The sequence below is a fragment of the Rhinoderma darwinii genome, chromosome 2 (assembly GCF_050947455.1).
Source record: "Rhinoderma darwinii isolate aRhiDar2 chromosome 2, aRhiDar2.hap1, whole genome shotgun sequence".
Lineage (NCBI taxonomy): Eukaryota > Metazoa > Chordata > Amphibia > Anura > Rhinodermatidae > Rhinoderma > Rhinoderma darwinii.
This window is the reverse complement of record NC_134688.1, coordinates 128399167-128425488: the sequence shown is the minus strand read 5'-3', so window position 1 is coordinate 128425488 and position 26322 is coordinate 128399167. Positions and strand designations below refer to the sequence as shown.

The window sequence follows — 26322 nt, the reverse complement described above, 5'->3', positions numbered from 1 at the left end:
CTACTTTTAGCTTCTGGCGTCACAGTAGATGACGGACAGTTTTCATTGTCTGCCATATCAGTTCTCGTGGGTCTGATTTTTGTCACCTGGAGCATATCCTTTCCACTCTCAGATCTTCCTGGCAGTCAGTAACTGTAAAGAAACCCTTTCATCCCTCTTGCTGTGCAGAGACGTGCTTGACTGTGAGTTTTTTGTCCATCTGGTATTGACAGATCGAAGAGAAAAAAAAGGAGATTGACTTGCGCTTTAAACTTTATTTAGGGATGGGTTGGGCTAATTTTGATGGACGATACTCAGCGGATTTTAACTGCTGAGCATGGCTTCTCATTTCGATTATGCAAGTAGGAGTAGGAATGATTCCTTAGCCTTTCAACCTTTAAACTCTTACAATAACTTTTCGTATTATATGTTTTACTTTATGATTTTATTGTGACTTTGCTGACCTTATCCATCAGTGTGGATCGGACCAATCTCTGCAGAGCATCTCATGAGAACTTCGGCTTTAACTGCATGGCGGACTACTGGAAAAAAAAAGCTTCTGACATGTTAGGTGCTCGTGGCCAAGTCTTATTGTTCAAAAGGCTGGAGAAACATTACACATCTGTATGTTAAATTGCTGTAATATTGTCAGTATTTTATAGATGGAAATACTTTCTTAAAAATTGTGGCCAATTATTCATGAATATTCAGAGTAAGCATGCATTTTATAAAATAATAAAAATGCAGAGGCTTTTATTGAATTAACATACACAAATAAGATATTGTAATGTGGAGGTGCCATACAAGAGTAGCAACTAAATGACTGATCACCAGATTGTAAACCTAATATGCTACGTTTTTGTCTTTCCATAGTCTCTAATATTTGACGAGGTTGACCTGTCGGACGCCAGTGTAGCAGAATCGAGTACAAAAAATGTCAACAACAGCTTCACGGTAAGATGCAATTGTCAAATATGTGGCACTCAAATATGAAAAACAATCAGCCTGAGATGCTTATTTGAGAGGAAAAAATTCCAGTTAGTGTATGTTCACACGGCTTATTTTCAGCTGTTTTTTGGGCCATAAACACCCCGAAAAATGGCTAAAAATACGGGGTCTGAACGCCTCCAAACATCTGCCCATTGATTTCAATGGGAAAAACTGTTTCGTTCCCACGGCGCGTTTTTTTACATGGCCGTAAAAAACGCACTTCTTTCTTACGGGGCATGTCACTACTTGAGCCGTTTTTTTTAGCCGTTTTTCATTGGGTCAATAGAAAAACGGCTCCAAAAATGGCCGTAAAAACACAGCAAAAAACGCCTGGTGCATAAAAAACGGCTGAAAATCAGAGGCTGTTTTTCCTTGAAAACCGCTCCATATTTTACAGCCGTTTTTTTGTTTAGCGTGTGAACATACCCTTATCGTTACGTGTCCTAAAGCAAGATGTTTTTTCAATAAAATTTTTTAATGCCCTGCACCATTCAGCAAACACGCGTTTCCTACAACAAAGCCTAAGATAAGTACATGAAACAGTGTTTATTTAATTTTAAATTACACTGCAGATTTTTTACCCTTATAATGTCAAGCAGTGTAATAACTAAAGTAACGCCAGGCAGAGCTTTAAGAGGTTGTCTCATATAGATAACACCTGCTTAAATTCCCTATTAGGGTTATAGAAGACAGAGGTTGTTCACCCCTCTGGAGTGCCTACTGCTCTGGTGGATCTCACCCGTCTATGTATCACATGATCTGTCCTTTTTTTTTTTTTTTTTTGTTTTGTCAAACCATAGAATGTTTTCATCTTGATTTAACCCCTTAATGACCAGCCTATTTTAAACCTTAATGACCAAGCCATTTTTTACGTTTTTCAATCGTCGCATTCCAAGAGCTATAACCTTTTTATTTTTGCGTCGACATAGCTGTATAAGGTCTTTTTTTTTTGCGGGACAAGTTTTATTTTTTAATAGCACCATTTTGGGGGACATATTATTTATTGATTAACATTTTTGGGGGGGGAATAGAAAAAAACCTGAAATTTCGCCACTCTTTTTCGCGTCTTAAATCTACGCCGTTTACCGTATGATATAAATAACACTAACTTTATTCAGCGGGTTGTTACGATTGCAACGATACCAAATTTGTATAGTTTTTCTATGTTTTACTACTTTTACACAGTAAAAACGCTTTTTTTTTCAAAATTATTTGTTTTTGTGTCTCCATATTTGAAGAGCCGTAACGGTTTTATTTTTTCGCCGATGCGGTTGTGTGAGGGCTTTTTTTTATGCGGGAAGACTTGTAGTTTTTATTGGTACCATTTTGGAGTAGATACGACTTTTTGATCACATTTTATCAAATTTTTTTTAAGTCAGGATTCACAGAAAACAGCAATTTTTCCATAGTTTTTCATTACATTTTTTACGGCGTTCACCGTGCGGGTTAAATAATGGAATAGATTTATAGTCTGGGTCGTTACGGACGCGGCGATACCAAATATGTGTAACTTTTTTACTTTATTTTGTTTTTTTAATAGTAAAGCATTTTGTAAGGGGAAAAGATGGGTTTTTCATTTTTTTTCACATTTTTTTTTTAAATTAACTTTATTAAACTTTTTTTTAAACTTTTTTACTAGTCCCACTAGGGGACTTTAATATGCGATTCTCCGATCGCTATTATAATACACTGCAATACTTTTGTATTGCAGTGTATTACTGCCTGTCCGTTTAAAACGGACAGGCATCTGCAAGGTCATGCCTCCGGCATGATCTAGCAGGCATTCATTAATGGCAGACCTGGGGGCCTTTATTAGGCCCCCGGCTGCCATTAGAGACACAGACACTCGGCGATCGTATCGCCGGGTGTCTGTGGGAGAGAGAGGGAGCTCCCTCCCTCACTCCAAAACCACTCCGATGCGGTGCACGCTATTGTGCACCGCATCGGAGGGGTTAAACGGGTGAGATCGATACTAATATCGATCTCACCCGGCAGAGCAGGGACGCCCTCAGCTGCCTCTAGCAGCTGAGAGCAGGGAGATTTGACGCTCCCTGCTCTGTTTACTTTATCCTGATGCAGTAACGTAAAAAGGCTATTGCATCAGAATAAAGCCCGTTAGTGGCCGCCGTTAAAAGGCGTATTGGCGGTCACTAACGGGTTAAGAGGCTCCCATATGCTGTATGTCAAGTATAGCCAAGATGTTGTATGAGTCTGTTGCCTTTATTGTACAGTTACCCACATTTTGAGGACAACCTTTTCTAAGCAGATTTACAGCTTTGCTGTTTTCTTTCCATTTTTGTTTTTAATTAACCTAATGGGGTTTTCAGAGCTAGAAAAAAGTAAAAAAAATAACCGCATTTGCTACATATGGCTAAAACAACAAAGCAGCACATACGTACTCTCCTTTTAAAGATTCCACAATGACGGTTCAGTGGACTCCCCTTTGTTTACTTGGCCACGTGTCATAGTCTACACATTGCTGTGGCGGATAACTATTGGCTACATCTGTGATGTTAGTATGGACAACACTAAGCAAGCAAAGACCAATGAACGTCCATGATTCCGTTGGCGAAGGAGAATTTAAAAAAAATAGAAATAATGACACCGCTAAAAACAACAATTCACCTTTCAAAGGTTGGGGAACCTCTTCAGTAGTAGCTTGAGGTACGTTGTGGCTTGGAAATGTTAATATATTTATCTACTGACTGGTAGTTTTCAATAACTTTGAAGTTATTTGAAGTGTTCATGGTGTTTTGTGGCTATTATTTATGTGTAAATAACTGCATGTAAAGACGTGTGGCCAATAATCTAAAAACCATAACCTTTTCCTTCAAAACGGCATGAACGGGTGAATAGTTCACTTTGTTTTCTTTGATGCTAAACTAATTTTCCCCCTAAGGCTGCATTCAGGCGATCATGTCCAATTTGCACGCATACGAAACGTAGCGTTGTTCCTACATTTCTTCTCCTTGTGCGTTGTGTATGGGCATGGTCAGTGTGCTTTGCATGTGGCATGCGTTTATTACGTCCGTGCAAGCTCTTAGTTTTTTTTTTTTTTACATCTATTTCTCTGCTTTTCTATGTATTTGATGCGTGAAACATGGACCGCACACGAATGTCGTCCGTGTGCTGTCTGTGGTTTTCAAGCACCCATAGACTTCAATAGGTGACTAAGTGCGTGAAAACGCACCAATATAGGTCATGCAGAGAGTTTCGCTCAACGGACACATGCTGTGTGAAAAACAACGCATTTGTGAATAGCCCCATTGAATTGCATGGGTCCGTGTGCTGTGAGGGATTTCAACGCATAGCACACGGACGAGCATTACGCTCATCTGAATGAGCCCTAAGTCTTTGTAGCTAGTGAGTGGGGCAAGGACCTGAGTGCCATCACCCTTCTAAGCGGAGCAATCTAAAACGGGAACAAATAAATATTTCTGCAGAGAGCACAAATAATCAGCCGTACAGCAGCCAGATGCATCGTCCCACATAGTGTCCAGATAAATACTTTTATTTAGTTTGTAAGTATATAGCTTTGATAGTGGGTTGTTTTTTTATGCCAAAAATCCCTGGTAATCTAAGTGGCCTATCTTGTACATGATGTGATCGGTGCTGTAATGTAGATTACAGCAGTGTTTTTTTTATTTAGAAAAACTCATTTTTGACTGAGTTATGACCTATATTAGCTTTATGCTAATGACTTACTTAATGGACAACTGGGCGTGTTTTACTTTTTGACCAAGTGGGCGTTGTGGAGAGAAGTGTATGACGCTGACCAATCAGCGACCAATCAGCGTCATACACTTCTCCCCATTCATTTACATAGCACATAGTAATCTTACTAGATCACTATGTTCAGCCACATACACACACATATTAACCTTACTGAAGTGTCCTGACAGTGAATATACATTACCTCCAGCCAGGACGTGATGTCTATTCAGAATCCTGACACCTCGGTAACGTTTGTGTAAGATTTACAGCAAGGCAAGCGTAATCTCGCGAGATTACGCTGTAAACTGTCATTTAAAGCGAGATTACTCTTGCCTTGCTGTAAATCCCACACAAACGTTACCGAGGTGTCAGGATTCTGAATCGACATCACGTCCTGGCTGGAGGTAATGTATATTGACTGTCAGGACACTTCCGTAACGTTAATGTGTGTATATGTGGCTGCACATAGTGATCTAGTAAGAACACTATGTGCTGTGTAAATTAATGGGAAGAAGTGTATGACGCTGATTTGTCAGCGTCATACACTTCTCTCCACAATGCCCACTTGGTCAGTAAAACACACCCAGTTGTCCATTAAGGAACTCATTAGCATAAAGCTAAAATAGGTCATAACTTCATCAAAAAGGATAGTTTTTCTAAATAAAAAAAAACACTGCTGTAATCTACATTACAGCGCCGATCACATCATGTACAAGATAGACAACTTATAATGTGGTGACAGAGCCTTCAAGCCAACATTGCTGATGATCTGGGATAGTAAAGTTGTTTATGGTAATATCAATGGATTGTAAAGAAAATATGTTAAAGGGAACCTGTCACGTCAAGCATGGAGTCCAATCTGCAGGCAGCATGTTATAAAGCAGGAAGAGGTGAGCAGATCTATTATATAGTTGTGTGGGAATAGACACCGGATAACTTATTTATTTACATCCCTGCTCGCTGTGGGCTTAACCCGTTAGTGACCGCCCCATAGTGTTTTTACGGCAGCCACTAACGTGCTTTATTCCGATGCAATAGACTTTTTACGTCGCGGCATCGGAATAAGTAAACAGAGCAGGGAGCTGTCAAATCTCCCTGCTCTCAGCTGCCAGAGGTAGCTGAGGGCTGGGGGCGTCCCTGCTCGAACGTGTGAGATCGATTTTTAGTATCGATCTCACCCGTTTAACCCCTCAGATGCGGTGCTCAATAGCGTGCACCGCATCTGAGTGGTTTTGGAGAGAGGGAGAGAGCTCCCTCTCATCCCACCGACCCCGGACGATAAAATCGCCAAGTGTCTGTGTCTCCTATGGCAGCCGGGGGCCTAATAAAGGCCCCCAGTTCTGTCTGTAGTGAATGCCTGCTAGATCATGCCTTTGGCATGACCTACCAGATGCCTGTCTGTTTTACATGGACAGGCATAATACACTGCAATACAGAAGTATTGCAGTGTATTATAATAGTGATCGGATAATCGCATAGTGAAGTCCCCTAGTGGGACTAGTAAAAACCCACTTTTCCCCCTTACAAACTGCTTTATTATTAACAAACAAAATAAAGTAAAAAAGTTACACATATTTGGTATTGCTGGGTCCGTAACGACCCCAACTATAAACTTATTACATCATTTAACCCGCACGGTGAACGTCGTAAAAAAATAAAATAAAAAACCATTCAAAAATTGCTGTTTTCGGCCTCCGTCTTGAAGCCGCGGCCCCAGAGTCCGGTCCTCCCGCCCCGTGCAGCGGCCTCCCCGGTATCCGCCTCCATCTGGAGCCCGGGACAAACAGTGGCCAGGGGGCAGCATGGCGGGAGCTGGTGGAGGCAATGATATTCAATGGTGTTTTTCTCAGGTGAAGGGAGCAGTGGAAGATGATGTCTCGGAAGTGGATATCATATCTACGGTAGAATTTAATCATTCTGGAGAATTATTAGCCACTGGAGATAAAGGAGGACGTGTGGTCATCTTCCAGCAGGAGAGTAAAAGCCCTTATCATAGAGGGGAATATAGTGTCTACAGCACTTTCCAGAGCCACGAGCCTGAATTTGACTACTTGAAGAGTTTAGAAATTGAAGAGAAGATCAACAAGATCAGATGGTTACCACAGAAGAATGCGGCACAGTTCCTGTTGTCTACCAATGATAAAACTATCAAGCTGTGGAAAATCAGTGAACGTGACAAAAGACCAGAGGGTTACAACCTTAAAGAAGAAAATGGAAGGTATAGGGATCCAACCACTGTGACCACTCTCAGGGTGCCAGTTTTCCGCCCCATGGACCTGATGGTTGAAGCGAGTCCTCGTAGAATATTCACCAATGCTCATACGTATCACATCAATTCCATCTCCGTCAACAGTGACTATGAGACGTATCTTTCAGCAGACGACCTGCGGGTCAATCTGTGGCACTTGGAGATCACGGACAGGAGCTTTAACATCGTAGATATTAAACCCGCCAACATGGAAGAGCTGACGGAAGTGATCACAGCCGCAGAGTTTCACCCACATCACTGCAATACCTTTGTGTACAGCAGCAGCAAAGGCACCATCCGTCTGTGTGATATGCGAGAGTCGGCGCTGTGCGATCGCCACTCCAAGTTGTTTGAGGAGCCTGAAGATCCCAGCAATAGGTCTTTCTTCTCAGAGATCATCTCTTCCATTTCGGATGTGAAGTTCAGCCACAATGGGCGATACATGATGACCAGGGACTACTTGTCTGTCAAAATCTGGGACTTGAACATGGAAAGCCGTCCCGTGGAAACCTATCAGGTACATGAATACCTCCGGAGTAAGCTCTGCTCCTTATATGAGAACGACTGCATCTTTGACAAGTTTGAGTGTTGTTGGAACGGACCTGACAATGTTGTCATGACCGGCTCCTACAACAACTTTTTCCGAATGTTTGACCGCAACACGAAACGTGACATTACCCTTGAGGCCTCACGGGAGAACAGCAAGCCGCGCATGGCGCTGAAACCACGTAAAGTGTGCGCCAGCGGCAAACGGAAGAAAGATGAGATCACAGTGGACAGTCTGGACTTCAACAAGAAGATCCTGCATACAGCCTGGCACCCTAAAGAAAACATCATTGCCGTGGCCACCACCAATAACCTGTATATATTCCAGGACCGAGTCAATTAGCACAGGCCTTTCCATACAGGACAGTCCTTTAGTCCAACTAGTTCCAATAGTCGAGCCTAGAATTCGTACCCTGTTCCAAAACTGAAGAAAACTTCTGACCGTGCGGGAACTTTTGCCAGTCCCTCCCCGTCTGACTTTTCCAGTGTTTAAGGTGCCATGAATTCTCCTTTTTATAGCTGCGCGGGGTGCACCCTGCTCCTGCTGTCTTCTTGCCCTGCGGAAGTCACAGCAGGGACCACTGTATATTATTATTTTTTTCTTTTTAACCATCTTGCCTGATGTAGGTTTAATTCTGTCTATTATTGTTTTGAGATGTCAATTGCAGTACCGGCCTGCGCTCTGTATGGTTCTTTAGAGAGGGGTCAGGATGGGTTTAATCTGTTTTTGGTTTTTTTTATATCCCCCTCACTCCAGTTTTTATTTTTATGTTTTTTTGTTTTTTTTATACCCTTGCAGTTTTAGAAGTCCATTCTTCTGTACCTAAATATCCCATTTTCCTGCTCTCCTTCCTCATTGTGCCCTGCGCTGGTGTAAATCCAACTGCTAGGATGGCACACAGGGAAATGGGTTGATAGTGGCAGGGTTGGAGTCATGGGGGGGGCGGGGGGGACGACAAGGCTATTGCTGAGAGTTGTCTTGGTCTCTCATTTTTATGACGACCTGACTGTAATCACTTCTTGCCTCGTCTGGCGTTGAAAAGGGGAAAAATAAAAGGACTTAAAAAAAAAAAAATATATAATGAAAAAAAACAAAAACCAAAAAAACGAAGGAAAAAAACTACTGAATAAAAGACAATGAAAAAAAAAAAATAAATTGCTGTTTTCTTTGAATCCAGCCTTAAAAAAAAATGTGATAAAAAGGTGATCAAAAAGTCAAATCTACTCCAAAATGGTACCGATAAAAACTACAAGTCATCCTGCAAAAAAAAAGCCCTCTTACAATTGCATAGGCAAAAAAAATAAAAACGTTACGGCTCTTCAAATATGGAGACGCAAAAACAAATGATTTTGAAAAAAAAGTGTTTTTACTGTGTAAAAGTAGTAAAACATACAAAAACTATACAAATTTGGTATCGTTGCAATCGCAACAACCCGCTGAATAAAGTTATTGTGTTATTTATACCACACGGTAAACGGCGTAAATTTAGGACGCAAAAAAGTGTGGCGAAATTGCTGTTTTTTTTCTATTCCCCCCCCCCCCCAAAAAAGTTAATAAAAGTTAATCAATAAATTCTATGTACCCCAAAATGGTGCTATTAAAAATCACAACTTGTCCCGCAAATAACAAGACCTTATTCGGCTATGTCGACGCAAAAATAAAAAGTTATAGCTCTTTGAATGAGACGATGGAAAAACATAAAAAATGGCTTGGTCATTAAGGTCTAAAATAGGCTGGTCATTAAGGGGTTAAGAGTCCACTGGGCGGTCATACTTTAGGACTAGCATCAATGTCTGTATTTACACTAATATAGGGAAAGGCTGTCAATCATTGTGTCCGTGGTTTTACCGGAAACCATAGTATGCTGCGTTATATTTTCGGCCGGTCTATGAGGAATCCTCCAACGCTGTTGTGAACAGGTCCTTAGTCAATGTGGTCAGTCAGGTGCCGCTGGTATCTGTCGTATGAAGGATCCAGCACTGTGCCGTGGCTTTTGTTCTAAACGGAAGTCACAACACAGATGTGAACTAAGCCTTAGTAGTTTTGTCAGTAGTTCAAGTACACGGCTTAATACAACATGGGTAAACTGTTACGAAGTATTACAATTAAACAGAGGCTGAAATTTTCTGTCAAAGATTGCGCCAAAACAATTAGTACATGGTGTGCCCCAAATTTGTTTAAGATCAATTTACACTCCCTTGTAAACGTGTCTGGAAAGAGGAGTGCAGTGTAGAGGAATCCTAAAATGCACCATCATTACCACAAAGTATTGGTGTAAAAATACATCAGCCATGAGGTGCCGTAAGGAAGGAATAAGTGATAAACGTGACAAGTGAATTGCACCAAAGCTTTTATCGGAGTACTTGAGTATCAAAAAATGGGGCTTGTGAAAATTTTCCAGCTGAATCCCTAGCCTGCTTTATATCTTATTTGTACTGCTGTAGTAATAATACATTTATTTTTTTTAATCCATGCAGTTTGTCGTTTTGTGTTCTGCTTTCGGTTTCTTTTAGGCGGGGGGGGGGGGGGGGCCCGGGGGATGCACACAACAGTATTTTCATCTATCCCGAAATACTGTCCGTAAAAAAGGACCGTATTGCATCCCTATTCCATCCAAATATACGGATCCGTATAAAAAGAGGGAGGATGCAAATGATGTCACCAGCATGTTGTATAGCGACAGTTCCATAAATACGGACGGTATACGGATGCACATCCATGGGAAAGAGTCCTTGCTGTAATTACTGACCAGAATAGGACAGGTTCTATCATTTTTCAGCACGGACACCCATCAGTAAAAATTCTGAAAGGTGTCCGAGGCCAATAGAAATGAATGGGTCCGTAATTACTGGTGAAAAATACGGTCGTGTGCATGGAGCCTTAGAGCAACTGTTTTTAAGTCTATACCTATTGGTGGGGGGCAGACAATGTGAGGATCCGCTGTGGTAACAAAACCCTACCACATCTGTGTCATTTTGCAATGTGATTTATTTATTTTTTTGCTAATTTTTTTACAAGTACATTGCAAAACCACACTGACTGGCGGTAAAACGGTATGTGGTTCATGTTTGGCGACTGCACCTCTGATTCTCCGGTTGACCTCACCCTTAGTATGCATTTATTCAGTTAAATTGATCTTGCTGGGAAATAGCCTGATGTTACCGAGTTTACCGATTTTCATTAACCCAAATACATTAATTGGTAACCTAAGGCCTTATTCACACAGTGCCGTTTTGGTGCAGTTTTTCAAGCCACAACTTGATGTGGATCGTAAAGGGGAAGGGGAGTTAATAGCATAGATTCTACTTCTCTTCTTGTTTTTTTTTTTTTTTTTATCCACTGTGGCTTTAAAAACTGCACCGTGTGAATATATTCGAACTCACATTCCATCTACCGCATGCTTCTATGGATCTTGATCTCCCTTAGGCTATGTTCACACGGAGTATTTTGGGGAATTCCGTTTGGAACTTTGAGGCAGATATTCCTCTCTCTGCACGCCGATTTTCGCGCCGTTTTTCGCCCGCGGCCATTGAGCGCCGCGGGCATAAAACAGCGCAAAATACGCTTTCTCTGCCTCCCATTGAAGTCAATGGGAGGTCAGAGGCGGAAGCGCCCGAAGATGGGGCATGTAGTTTCTTTTTCCCGCGAGGCAGTTTTACTGGTCGCGGGAAAAAGACGCCGATGCCTCCCATTGAAATCAATGGGAGGCGTTCTCGGGCCGTTTTTGCCGAGTTTTGCGACGCGGTTTCTGCGTCAAAAAACTCGGCAAAATACTCTGTGTGAACATAGCCTTATATTCTGCCCTCCCTACATACTTACAACTTTAAAATAATAATTTAAAAAACGGCATATTTATCTACATTAGCGAGAGTGTCCACACGTTTCTTTGCACCAGCGGCCATTTTCCTCTCTTGACTGGGGTCTGGAATTACTGGCGGAGCATATTTAACTGCTAGACTTAGAGGTTGGAAATCCAGCTGTGTCACCTGCGGACAACCATCGCTTTTTCTTAGCAACGGCCCAAACACATACGGGCTTTGTTCTGCAAATAGTGCGAGTAAATTATATTTTAGGAAGTCTAAAGGAAAAATAATACAGAAAAAAAAAAAAAAAGACTCAATAGGGTTAAAAATAGTACCTTCTTATTCCCATAAAGGGTATTTTCTTTTCTAGACGCCTGCATTGTTGAATGCTTATCCGCTGCTGCCATTCAAATATACATTGCCAAGCTTGTAGTTATTTAGGGCATTGCTAAGGGTTTTCTATGTTTTTAACGTCTACTGTTGTCTTTGGCGACTTCAATTTGTTTTGTAAAAACAGATGGACTTGTAAAATTCTCTCTCCCTGCCAGTTCAGTGGTGTAAATACCTCAGATCTGCATATGTTCCTCTGTGATGGCAGATGAGCTATTTTTGGAGCGGAGCAGATTGGGTAAGAATTCTGAAGTCTCAGTTGGAATGATTCTAGAGAAATTTTTTTATGTTAAAGGAAAGTAAAAGCGTGGCGATGGGAAAGCTTCATACTGAAAGCAGGTGATGCAGATTGAGAGCGGCTTCAGTCTGTATTTGTAAGTTGTGACTTTACCACAGTCTGTGTAGCTAGGGAGGGAACACACATCATCCCTGAGATTTATGAGCACTGTGAAGTTGAGCGTGAACATGTCAGAATAGACTTAAAATTGTCCGATAAACTTGGAATAATAAACTTTTAAAGTAAATCATAATAATACAATGCTACAAAGTTTGCAATTTAGAGACTACTGCTTGTATTAAAACCTTATGTAGAATCATTCTACGAAAGACTTTCAGATGTTTTCATGTTGGTCTTGGTTTGCTTTATAAATCCATAAAATATATTTTTCTCCTGCTGTTTTATTACTGTCCCGTTATACACAGTTTAATAAATAAAATGATTCCTCCCTTACATACCCTTCTCCATAACTGTAGATTGGTAGATATTTTCCCAAAAAGTAAGTGCCGGTGTGTGCCAGCAAGTAGGTGACTATACTGGTCTCCTTAGAAACTTGTAGATCTAGTGTATCCAGCCCAGGTTTATAAATTCTATCATAATTTCCCTTTACATAAAAGATGTCAAACCAGTAGATTAAAAAGGTATTTCCATGGTTACAGACTACAACAATCCCTAAGTAGTCTGATCCTGCAGTCATGTATTACTCCCTCCCATCTACCTCCTCTCCTAGGGGAGTGATCTTGCCGTCATGTGTTAGACTCGACTACTCACATTGTTTGTAGTCTGTATCCATGGAGACTCTCATAGGTCTTGATTTTCAGTCAAGACTATTTGCACATTTTCTTCATTTTTTTATTTTTGAAGTAGGAATTGTCAGATGGGTTAAAAACGAATTGTTAAAAAGTATTATAAAATGTGCTGAACTACAGAATTAATTCTTCTGTTCCTAAAAAAGGTTTTCCATTGCGGGGTGTTTTCAGGTTTATGTGTTAACAATGCTGTATTGTGTAAGTCTGCTCTTAAACCACCGCAAGCAACCAATTATTACAGTCTAAGTTTGGGTGTGAAAGCAAAGGATTTGGTTGCAGTGATTCTAGTTTTACTTCCTGTCTTGGAGCAATGATTGTAAATGAGCAATCTAAATCTTTTGGGTCTTCTAAATTGCCCTCGTATTTTTCAGTTTACACTGGACAATTATCGAATGGTAGTTGGATAGTGTGAATAAAGCAGAAGATCAGCAATAAACGAATAAAGAAGCACTCCGACAGTTTTTTTTTTTTCTTGCACAGATAATACTAACTCGCCAGAAATATTCTAGAAGTGTCAGTTGTTTCTTCCCAGCTCAGTTGCATCCATGTATTTTGAACCCTTTCATTATGGGCAGCTGTGTCATGTGATTTCAGTGTAATCACCCAAATAGACCTTGCTCTCATGGGTAGATAGGTGGTGACTCTCCCCTGTGTGACTGACTTCTGTGAACTACAGGGTTAACTCTTTTTCCTATCAATTTTTTCCTGGCAGCTCTGAGACCTCTCCCTTCCCCACTCAACTCCACCCTACTTGTTTTTTTTTTTTATGTCCCTCCCCATGCATAGTGTGCTGCTGAAGAGATTTCTTCCCTTATCTAAGGGAGCAGGAATGCAGTGATATAATAGGTGAGTCCATACCATGATTAGCTGCAGAGTTATAAACCTCCCCTGATTTACAGTAACTTTCCATACTATCTGTGAGTGCGGTGTGCAGAGTCCAGTGTATTTCTATGAGATGCAGCTTCTCGCTGCCTCCTGTGTAAAACCTGACCGAGAGAAATTTATCTCGAGCAGGAGGCAGGGAGAGCAGCATGAAGCTGCATCACATAGAACTTCTGTCCTCACACTGCAGAGTCTCAGTTTATCCTATGTCGCTAATCTATCACTTGCTGCTATTAGATGGGACGCAGAGCAAGTGCAGTGTGATGCGACTCTGCCCCTTCTTCAAAGCCAGAAGCATCATTGGAAATGTAGGCTGCATTAGGGGAAGCATATCAGAGGGAAAGAAAGAACCAAGATGGCAGACATCCCATAAATGGCCCATCAACTAAACCGGTATACACAAGGCAAACACGAGCCTCTATGTTATTCTTTAATAATAGCCTATGCTGCCCTATATAGGCAACAAAAATCTGGAGTTCCTCTTTAAACTATAATTTCTTTTTTATCTTTGCGCTGTTTTCATGGCAAAATCCATATGTTGTTCATAGTGACATTTACACAGCTCATGGAGGGCCATTGATAGGCTACAACAATGAGGTTTCTCGTGCGGCAAGTATCTAAACCGATCTAGGTATTGGCTGGGTATAAGTATTGGTGTTATGGATTTTGGTTTGAAAGGTGAGCAGCAGTTCATGTTTTAGTCTTTGAATCACATTTCTCAGGCTCAATTAGAAGAAAATGAGTCACGTTGTCTTTTTGCCTACATTTAGACAGCCGGACTGTGCAGCCATCTTGGTTTCACTCTTCAACGCAATGAAAAAGTGTGCAGTTATTGTGTAATTGTTAGGAAAAAAAACATGAGATCGGCTGCAAACTTGAGATCCCTGTGGTTGTGGGTTTTGGATGGAGATGACTTGGGTCAAGTATTTTAATGACTGTAAACCCCAATATTAATGGGAATGACTGATATATGATGTCAGTACTGTTTGTCTTACGTATTTATTTCTGCGTCTTTGATACAAGCAGTTCTCCAAACTGTCAATTGAAACCATAACAGTGAATGTTTGTCACCAAGGAACAGTCATGCAATATAGCCGGCTGCACGCTGTCCTTTACAAGATTTAAATAGAAATCCTTAAATTTGGCAGGATGATCTTGTACAGTACTTTGCACTATTTACATTTTAATGCCAGCTCCAAATAAAACACGCTTGTAGTATTACAGCTCGATCCCTATTTGGGCTGATAGTTCTTACAGAGCTATAAAAATGATTGTAACTGCACTTCATTATGTTATTATCACTACTAATATCGCCTGTCATATTCCAAGAAAGAGACCGTTTCAAAGCCTAAAAAATGTTTCTGATCAGTAAATATACAGTATGGCGGCACATAAATATATAGCTGTAAGAACGCAGAGACGCGTTTCGCAGCATATAACAATTAGTGTTACCCCTTTTAAGGTTCATTTGACATGAGACAGATGCACTTTTAAAAATAAGAGTTAAACCAGTGAGTGCCATGTATGCCCACAGTACAGCCAACATGCCAGTGGCAGAGTCCATGCTTGTGCCTTCAGCCAATCTGTCATCCTATGTTGAATGGCAAGAAGTACAGAGATGGGCATTAAGCATATTGGCTGTTATTTTTTTCACATGGCACGCTTGCAGCCCCCTAGCAGGGATTTAGAAGCACTATAGTGGGTTAGTTGTTCTTCTTTCCTAATTATAAGAATATCCGTTCATTTCTTTTCTTTATAGCTGTGCCCACTATTGAATTGAATGGAAACCCAAAGACGAAGATTTGTCTTCTGTTACATTGGCACTAAATCACCTGCTTTTGTGTTCACTCCTTACAGACAAACCATGCCAGCCGTGCCCTTTCGTTCTAAGCACATGGTGATTATTTGTACCGCGCTGTTATAAAGTAGCAGGCTTGTGTCTGCCTTTAAAGCTGGCCATGGAATTAAAACCTAAGGGAATTACTGAGTTTCAGGCACTGATTGGATCATGCAGCATATGTAATTTTTTTGCCGAAGCCCATATTTAAGAAGCATAATAATAATGGTCTGTTTAGTGACTGGATTCTTCCCAGCCACAAATAGAATACTTAGCATTGATTGTTTTGCATGTTGATTAATTAAAGTGGCTGAACATGTCATTATTCTCACTGCGGTAAGCTTGGAAGCACTTTCAGGCTCCGAAATGAGTGACCGTATCCCAGGTCAATAGAAAGAGCAGCAGTCCGTGGAAGGCACCGCGTTCCTGCAGCTCCAGAATTGTAGGATTATTCCGATTATTGACTTCTCTTGTAGTTTGTGTATCTTCATTAGACCATATACTTTGTCACTTGAGGACCATCCAAAAAATGAAAGTTACTAATGTTTGGACCACTCCATTTCGGCTAATGGATAGAGTTAGTGGCTTCTACTGTAGTCCCGTATCTACCAATTCTTATTTTGCTAAAGAGACATACAAAGCATTTAATGGTTGTCACATTTTTGGTCATCTCTGCTACAACAGATTTTTCCGGTCGATAGAGGACAGGACCAGCTCTCATGTAAAGGTTTAAATGAACGCTCTGTTTTTATGTCAGTGAGACGTGTCCTATGAAGGCATCCTTGTCCTTCTGTGACCTCGGAGTGTGCATATTCCATAGATATTTCTTCAATAGAGTTTAAGAGATGTGGAGTTCTTGAAAATTGCATGGTCACCGTTTATTTATGGACCTAGAGACTATCTTGTCGTATATCCTAAAGTGGTATTCCCATCAAATTCTGTTATGGCTTGTTGCCAAGATATGCCATAACATTGTGATCGTGAATGGTAGACCTCTGCCGATCCGGATAATGAAGGGACCGGGGCAGCTGCAACACAGCTACACTCAAGTGGATGTCCGGGAGCGTCGAAGTGCAGGCAAAACTGAAGAAGCCACAGAAAGTAATGACATATCCTAGAGAGATGCGGTCACTTTTCGATGGTGGTTATACCCCTTTAAGCTCCAGTGAGGCTTCACTCTGCATGAACTCTCATCAATGGGTGAGGCTTCTCTTGCAAGCCAATGAATAATGCATCTACTTTTCTTTACCTTCTACTCATACAAGCAGCATGGTAAAGTAACATGCACCAAGTTTCACTGTGTATAAAGAGGACCTGTCATTAGTTCATATAAGTTGAACTGGTTAACTGACCTGAATAGCGCGGTTTCCCTGACTCCAGCGTCGTCCTCCCAATCAAGAGATATGGCCAAATGTTGTGTTGGCTCTCTATATGCTAACTTGCTGTAGTTAGCCAGCGTGGCTTGAATTACCCTCAAGCCTCCTTAGTGCTGATTTGTCAGCATCAGCGGCAGGGAAGCTATCTTCTCCTCGGGAGAGTGCAGGTTGTTCACGCCCCCTTGGCTAACTACAGCAAATTAGCATATAGGGAGCTGATACAACGGTGGGCCATATCTCTGGAATAGGGGGGGGGGGTCCTGGGTAAAAAATGTCGCTGAAATTACGGAGACAACGCTTTTCAGGTTAGATAACCCGTTCAACTTATATGACCTAGTGACAGGTCCTCTTTAAGAGCTTGTTTACATGGCTTTATATGCGGCTTGTGTTCCCACAGTCTGTATTTAGCCCAAAACACCATGTCAAAGAGCCTTTACAATGCCTACATATCGATAGTGGATATGGAAAAAGAGGAAAGCTGGAGGCCAAAACATGAGCCGCACTCTTTTTAGCTCCGCTCTTTCCTCACTCACAAATGCAGTAAGGGTTCCCTTTTTTTTTCCCAATGTTTTGCCTTGTTTATTTCTGGGTTTATTGTCCCTTTTAAATGGTCACATTTTGCATGAACATAAAGAGCTTAAAGTCATTTGTGTATTTTTTTTTCCCCCTATTTTTTCGGGGACGTGTGGTGTTTGGCTGTAGCATGTTACAGGGAATCCTTAGCATGATGTCATTATTGTCCGTTGTCGACAGGCTTGTTAGAGAAGCTGGGATTAAATTGTGGTTTAATGACTCCTCTGTGTTCTGCCTGATGAGCTGTCCACTGGAAAAAATAAGACTGAAGTAATAAAGCATGCATTTGGCTCCCAGCTAATGAGGAAAAAATGTTTCTTTGCATTAAGAATTTATTGGAAAGAAATACAATCTGCTTTTATTGAGTTGAGCCACAAGCGAAATGACGACCAAAATAGGCCGTTTTATAGCTTTCCAGATGAAGAGAAAGGATCTCGTCGTTTTCATCTGCTTTTGTTTTACGCTAGTAGTAAGCAGCATGACATCTGAAATAATGTGTCTATGCTTTCCTGGAAATGCTGACCTTATTTCCTGTATCTTAAAATAGCAAGCAAACAAACGGCTACCAAGGCGTGCGTATTACAGAGCTACATATGCCTAAAATACACCTAATACTTTGAAGCCACAACCCCAAAAATATGTATAATAAAGAGTTAGTAGCTGCCATGAATAACAGAAACCAGACAAAGAAGAGCTTGCCATGAACATTCTTAATACCACTTTATTTGCCCGACATCCAAAATATATTGCGGTACCATTCATTTTCTGTTTTTACCTTTCCAAATTCCTTGACCTGCAGCAAAGTTTTGAACACTGTACTTATAGCATTGCTCATCCTGAGCTTTCTGGTTCATAAACCGCATGCCTTACCTACAGAAAATATGTCATAGGGGAAAGGTAAAGAGAAGGAAAATGGAATCCTGCATCCAGGTCTGGAAAACGGCTACTGGCTAGAATTCGTGCTTTTCATGCAGGTTGTGTTTTGCATGTAGGAGTTCAAGACAACTCCGATACTGCTGAAAAGTATACGAAGACTTCACGCTAGAGGACAACTCAGGGAATTGTAGCTTTTGTTTTTTAATGACTGTTTTAATACGATCTGTCATCTCTCTTAACATGTCTGTTTTAGTAAACACTTGTATTCCTCATGAATTAATAATTCTGTAGCATCTTTTTTTTTTTCTCTGCTATTCACTTTTCCTCGGTTATTCCTCCTAGAAATGTATAAATAATTTGACGGATGGGATGTAACCTTCTAGCTTGTTAATGGGGTGTGTTCCTACACACTTGCATTGTCCAATCAGTGCTAAAAGTGTCAGGGTAAATCCAAACGGTGCGGCCCTGACCCGGCCAACTACTGCGCTGGCACCACGTTCAGCCCGGCTGTCAAATAGAATGTTGATGGCATCACGTTATGGCGGGTAAGACGCCCCTTTAACTACAAAATCATACGACCATTCATTAACCCCTTCCCGACATTTGTTGTATGGATACGTCATGGAAAGCTAGTGCTTCCTGCATTTTGCCGTATCCATACGACAAATTCTGTGCACGGTCTCAGAAGCTGAGCCAGTGCCATCATCGCTGGATGTCAGCGATATCTTACAGCTGACATCCGGCTGTAATGGCGGGGACCGAAATTAGCTTCGATCCCAGCCACGGACCCCTTAGATGCAGCGCTCAAACGCGATCGCTGCATTTAAGGTGTTTGCAGCTCATCGGAACCCCAGCAATGAAATTGCCGGGGTTCTGGTGGCTGCAATGGCAACCGGAGGCCTAATACTGTCCTCCCGGTCTGCCTAGCACGGAAGCCGTTCAGGACCCGCCCGGCGGCGGAGCCTGAATGGCTTCCGTAGCCGTCGGCAAGATGGTGCCGGCTCAGGAGCTGAGCCGGCGTCATCAGCGGTTGGATGTCAGCTGTATGTTACAGCTGACATCCACATGTAACAGCAGGAACCGGAGCTAGCTCCAATCTCTGCCATTAACCCCTTTGATGCAGCGATCAAAAGCGATCGCTGCATCTTAGCGGTTGCTAGCACATCACCAGTGCTGACAGGCAATCAGGACCGGCAACAGGAGACCCAATGGCCTCCTGCTCTGCCATTACGGAAGCCGATTAGGCCCCGCCGGGAGGTGAAGCCTAATCTTCTTGCTGTCAGTGAATAACTGACAGATCTAATACATTGCACAACATAGATAGTGCAATGTATTAGAAAAAAATAAATTTGAAAGTTGGACATTCAAGTCCCCTAGTGGGACTTGGGAAAAAAAAGTATAAAAAAAAGTTTGAAAACATAATAAAAGTTTCAAGTAATAAAACCTAAAACCTAATCGCCCTTTTCCCTTATCAAGTTCTTTATTATTGAAGAAAACATAATAAACCATACGTATTTGGTATCGCCACGGCCTAAACTATAAAAATATTATATTATTTATTGCACACGGTGAACAGCATAAAAAAGAAAAGTGAAAAAACTATACTAGAATTTTTGGTCACTTTGCCCTAAAAATATTGTAAGAAAAAGTGATCAATAAGTCGCACGTATCCAAAAATGGTACCTATAAAACCTATAGCTCGTCTTGCAAAAAAAAGCCCTCATGCAGCTCCGTCGACTAAAAAGTAATTGTTCTTACAACTTGGCGACAGAAAAAATATTTTTTTTTTTACAAAAGTAATTTTATTGTACAAACATAAAAAAGTGCTATAAATTAGGTATCGCCGGAATCGTACTGACCCGCAGAATAAAGTTAACCTGTAATTTATAACGCGTGGTGAACGCTGTATAAAAAAAACACTAAAAAACTATGCCAAACTTGCGTTTTTTTGCTTACCTGGCCTTCCAAAATATAGGATAAAAAGTTGCATGTTCCCCAAAATGGTACCAATAATAACTACAGCTCGTCCCGCAAAATAATAGCCCTCATACAACTATGTCTATGAAAAAATAAATTTCGTTAAGGCTCCAATAAGTCAGGAAAGAAAAATATGCAGTTGTGCAGGTCCGAGGGGAACATTTCTTCTGTTTCGAGAGGCGAATTATCAAGGCCCTAAAATTAGGGAACCAGGAAGGGGAGGGCCCAAACATATCTGCTGGAAGTGAGGGCGCCCGTATTATTCCAGGACAACACTTTCCCAGCAAAATTCCCCAAACTGAAAAGGTGCGGAGTGTGGACCAAAAGGGGGATAAGTAAAGACACGATTTATCAGTGCGACACTGGCCTGTGCAGAAAGGATTGCTTCACAGTGTAACACACATCTATGGATCATTTTATTGGAGTTTTTTCCCCCCCATTATTATACCACCTGACTATGCCCCTGATGTATGTACTATTACATATGCCATCACATTATAAACAGAAACACCAGCAATGCTCAAACAAAACGAATACCAAGCAAAATCCGCCCTCCCTACCCTCTAAACCCTACAGTGTGCCCAAACAGCAGTTTACTTCCACATATATGGCATCGCCATACCCGGGAGAACCCTTTTAACAATTTTTGGGGTGTGTATCTCCAGTGACACAAGCTGGGCACTACATATTTGCCACTGAAATGGCATATCTATCGAAAAATATAAATTTTTAATTTGCACCTTCCGCAGCGCATTAATTTGTGGAAAAGACCTGTGGGGTGAAAATGCTCACTAAACCCCTTAATAAATGCCTTGAGGGGTGTAGTTTCCAAAATGGGGTCACTTCTCAGGGGTTTCTTTTTTATTTCACATCTGAGCCCTGCAATTGTGAACCAATACTTTGTAAATCGCCAAGTTAGGCCTCAATTTTACATGGTACTCTTTCACTCCTGAGCTCTGTCAAATGTCAAGGCAAAATATTAGGGTCACATATAGGGTGATTCTAAAACCGGGAAACACAGCATAATAATTAGAGAGCGGTCTTGTTATGGTGACACAAGCTGGGCACCACATATTGGCATATCTATGGAAAAAATCCAATTTTCTCTCTGCGATATCAAGTGCACACTAATTTCTACAAAACACCTGCAGGGTTAACATGCTTACTACACCCCTAGGTGAATGCATTTGAGGGGTGTAGTTTCCAATATGTGGTCAGTTCTGGGGGGTTTCCACTGTTTTGGTCCCACAGGTGCCCAGAAACCAATCCAGCAAAATCTGCACTCCAAAAGCCAGATGCCGCTCTTTCCCTTCTAAGCCCTGCCGTGTGCCCAAACCGCAGCTTATGACCACATGTGGGGTATTTCCGTACTCCAGAGGAGTTGCTTTACAAATGTTGGGTTCTTGTTTCCTTTAATTGTTGAGAAAATGAATTTTTTTTAGCTAAAGCTACGTCTTATTGAAGAAAAGGAATTGTTTTTATTTTCACTGCCCAATTCTAATAAATTCTATGAAACACCTGTGGGGTCAAAATGCTCACTGCAGATGAATTCCTCAAGGGGTGTTGTTTCCTAAATGGAGTAACTTTTTTGGCGTTTTCATTGTTTTGTCCCCTTAGGTGATTTGCAAATGCGACATGGCCTCCGCAAACCATTCCTGCTAAATGTGATCTCCAAAAGCCAAATAGCGCTCTTTCCATTCTAAGCCCTGCCGTGTGTCCAAACAGCCGTTTATTACCACATGTCGGGTATTGTTTTACTCGGGAGAAATTGTTTTACTAATTTTGCTGTGCTTTATCTTCAGTTCTTGTGGAAATTAGAAAAAATGTCTTTGAAAAAAATGTAGATTTTCATTTTCTACTTCCAATAATTTCTGCAAAAAACCTGTGGGGTCAAAACGCTCACTATACCACTAGATAATTTCCTTGAGGTGTGTAGTTTCCCAAATGGGGTCACTTTTGGGGGATTCCCACTGTTTTGGCACCGCAAGAGCCCTTCAAACCTGACATGGTGCCTAAAATATATTCTAATAAAAAGAAGGCCCCAAAATCCACTAGGTGCACCTTTTTGTTTCTGAGGCCGGTGCTTCAGTCCAGTAGCACGCTACGGCCACATGTGGGATATTTCCTAAAACTGCAGAACCTGGGCAATAATTACTGAGTTGCATTTCTCTGGTAAAACTTTCTGTGTTACAAAAAAAAATAGATTAAAAATTACTGCAAAAAAATATTACATTTGTAAATTTCACCTCTACTTTGCTTTAATTCCTGTGAAACGTCTAAAGGGTTAAGAAATTTTCTAAATGCTGTTTTGAATACTTTGAGGGGTGAAGTTTTTAAAATGGGGTGAATTATTGAGACTTTCTAATATATAAGGCCCTCAAAGCCACTTCACACCTGAACTGGCCCCTGTAAAAATAGCCTTTTGACATTTTCTTGAAAATGTGAGAAATTGCTGTTTAAAGTTCAAAGCCTTGTAACGTCCTAGAAAAATAAAAGGATGTTCAAAAAACGATGCCAATCTAAAGTAGACATATGGGGGATGTTAATTAGCGACTATTTTGTGTCGTATGGCTGCCTGTCTTACAAGCACATGCATTTAAATAGGCTCTGTCACCACATTATAAGTGCCCTATCTTGTACATAATGTGATCGGCACTGTAATGTAGATTACAGCAGTGTTTTTTATTTAGAAAAACGATCATTTTTGGCTTAGTTATGACCTATCTTAGCTTTATGCTAATGAGTTTCTCAATGGACAACTGGGCGTGTTTTACTTTTTGACCAAGTGGGCGTTGTACAGAGGAGTGTATGACACTGGCCAATCACATACACAAACACTAACATTACTGCAGTGTCCTGATAATAAATATACATTACCTCCAGCAAGGACGGGATGTGTATTCATTCTCCTGACCACTTCTGTAGCATCTCTGTGATTTACAGCACAGCAGGCGTAGTCTCCCGAGATTACGCTGTAAACTGTCATTCACAGCGAGATCTCGCTGTGCTGTAAAGCACAGAGACGCTACAGAAGTGGTCAGGATTCTGAATGCACATGACGTCCTGGCTGAAGGTAATGTATATTTATTATCAGGACACTACAGTAATGTTAGTGTTTGTGTATGTGGCTGCACATACACAAACAAAATGAATGGAGAGAAGTGTATGACGCTGATTGGTCACTGATTGGTCAGCGTCATACACTCCTCTGTACAACGCCCACTTGGTCAAAAAGTAAAACACGCCCAATTGTCCATTGAGAAACTCATTAGCATGAAGCTAATATAGGACATAACTCCGTCCAAAATGACAGTTTTTCTAAATGAAAAACACTGCTGTAATCTACATTACAGCGCCGATCACATCATGTACAATATTGGGCACTTATAATGTGTTGACAGATCCTCTTTAAATTGAGAAAAATATAAATTTTTGCAATTTTTCGCAAAATTTTTGTGTTTTTCACAATTAAATACTGAAAGTATCGAGCAAATTTTGCTAGTAACATAAAGTCCAATGTGTCACGAGAAAACAATCTCAGAATCGCTTGGATAGGTAAAAGCATTCCGAAGTTATTACCACATTAAGTGAAACATGTCGGATTTGAAAAATGAGGCTCTGTCAGGAAGGTCAAAAGTGGCCAAAGAGGGAAGGGGTTAATACACCCTTTATGGCCGCACGATTTTTCAGGTAAAGGGACGTATTACCTGAAATATCTTGCGGCTATTAACAGGCTACTTGACAGCCGCGCCGAACATGGCCGCATCAGGGCTTCTCCGTTTGGACTTACCATTTTCATTGACAATAGGATGTGTCCCTACACAATCTAAGGGTAATACCGAGTTGCCAATTTATTCATTTATTTCCAGGAGGAATAACTATGGTACAATGCAGAGGAAAGGTAAATGTCAGCAGAGCTGATATGCCCTTAAAGATGTATAAGAAATGTGTGTCCCTGTCCTGCCCAAGTACTTGTTCACCAGTCCAGCATAAAGGCAAGTTGTCATGCACTGCGGGATTCTCTACATTTTTGAATTTTTTTTACATTTTTGCAACCTTGATTACACTTACATACGTCCAATATAAAAGATCAAGTATTAAAAAGAAAAAGCTGGGTATATATGCAAGAATAGCCCTTTTTAGATGGTTGTCTTTGGGATGAGGACAGACTTTTTGAAGGGTAAAGAGGTTTTGTTGATGTTGCTTTTAAGTAATTTCTTCTTTTGGAAACTATTGACTAGAAGTTTGTGGTGGTTCTCCACAATATTCCTGAGGAGTCTTATTCAGCCGTTCTGCCACCCACGTTTCTGTTCATCTCAATTAACTTTTACCTGATCTGCTTCCTGTTATGGCTGTAATGAGCTCCTGGCTTTTCACATTGCAGCGCTCACTTATTGACTCCTATTATTTCCGTCTCTTCACTTTGTTAAAAAAAAAAAAAGTTTGCGCTTCTTGTCCAAACAGCACTGTAATTTTAGAGTTAATGACTGTATTCAAAGTTATTTTTATCATTGCAGACTTGGCTATAAAGTCCTTTCACATTTTAGATATGGGTTTCTCTTTTTCTACTTAGATTTAACTAGTTGTTAACCTGCAAACTGTACTGTTTTTTTACATAAAGCATGTAAGCAGATAACCCCTACTTATAATCCTTACTTGTAAAAGGCTATGCTCACATCAATTTTTGGCCCTACGTTTAGCGTGCACGTTGGGAAAGCTCCCGATGTACACGATAAATGTGCTCATAGGGCTCCATTAGCCCGACGGAGTCTAAAAGAGTGTCCTTATAACGTAGTATACTACACTATTCCATCCTTAGGGATCCCGTAACAAAAAAAAATTTATTATTTTTTTATTTTTTACAGGGGAGCTTATTCGTGACTAGTGCCGCTGCATCTGTCACAGGTATACGTTATACATATACTTTGGGGAGTTTTATTAGGGATAGAATCCCTGGGAAGGACATCAGGTAGCACTCAGCCTGTGTTTTCAAGCCCTGGATGTCACTGTCCATAAATGGATAGTGATATCAGAGGCTTTTTACTACGGATTCCCCAGCCAGAGAATTTGTAGTGCTCTGGCTGAGGACTATGGGACTGAAGAAGCCCCTGTAGTTGCTGTGCACACATGGACAGTGACTTCAGGGGCTCCTCCAGTCCTGGAAAACCCGGCCACAGTGCTTCCGATGCCCTGGTCATGGACTACGTAGTTTAAAGCCCCTGACATCACTGTCCATATATGGACAGTGACGTCAGGGGCACTCTCTAGGAGCGGAAGCCCCGGGGATTCTCGCATTACAAAGCTCCTAACATCACTGTCCATATGTGGACAGTGATGTCAGGAGTTTCCTCTAGGAGCGGAATCCCCAGATGGAGCAATAATGGAACTCTATAGTTGAAAGTGTCTGATGTCACTGTTCATTTATGGTCAGTGACGTCAGGGACTTTGTCGGGCTCAGTACTTAAAGTAGCACTGTGCCCGGGGGGTTCGGGTGACGTATCCCAATGTATGCCTTTTACAGTTGGATAGGTCGTGTCTTCCATCGGCGTTGTACAACAGGTCTCGGTCTCCTCCTGATGTTTACCTCTGACGGAAGTAAAAAAAACAAACAAAATGTGAGCAGTGTTTGTTATCTTCACTGTCGTTTTTAATTTAAGGGGCAGTTCCTTATCATAGCAATAGAATAATAATATCCAGCAGCTATAAAAATAAATAAAAAAAATGTCTAAAGGTTTGATCTTTTTTTTTCGCGTTATAGCCGCAATCTAAGTTGGGCAGAGTCCAGGTATTTGGTATGTTATACTTAGCATGGTGTGAGATTATTTTGTGGTAAGAATTCAGTTGGTTAGGCTATTTGCATTGAATTACTGAAGGAAAATAAAACTGAAATGTTCTCCTATTTCTGCCTTTTTACTGTATAAAATGTAAAATACTGGTTCTGTTTTGGCATCGTATATAAACCCCATCTGTGCCATAAAAACAAATTCATTCATTCATTCATTCATTCATTCATTCATTCATTCATTGTATCTCAAACACACCAA

At 40.9% G+C, this 26322-nt stretch overlaps 1 protein-coding gene and 1 pseudogene across 4 annotated transcripts in view; both read left to right on the top strand.

The window, feature by feature from the left end:
* Window positions 1–26322, top strand: part of DGKH (diacylglycerol kinase eta) — a 271946-nt gene that overhangs the window by 178296 nt on the left and 67328 nt on the right. For all 4 annotated transcript variants that reach the window (XM_075852284.1, XM_075852283.1, XM_075852285.1 and 1 more), the window contains one exon: window positions 853–933. In XM_075852284.1, the coding sequence (XP_075708399.1) occupies window positions 853–933 (81 nt within the window). The remainder of the gene's footprint in view (window positions 1–852; window positions 934–26322) is intronic.
* Window positions 6383–8112, top strand: LOC142740818 (serine/threonine-protein phosphatase 2A 55 kDa regulatory subunit B alpha isoform pseudogene; annotated as a pseudogene).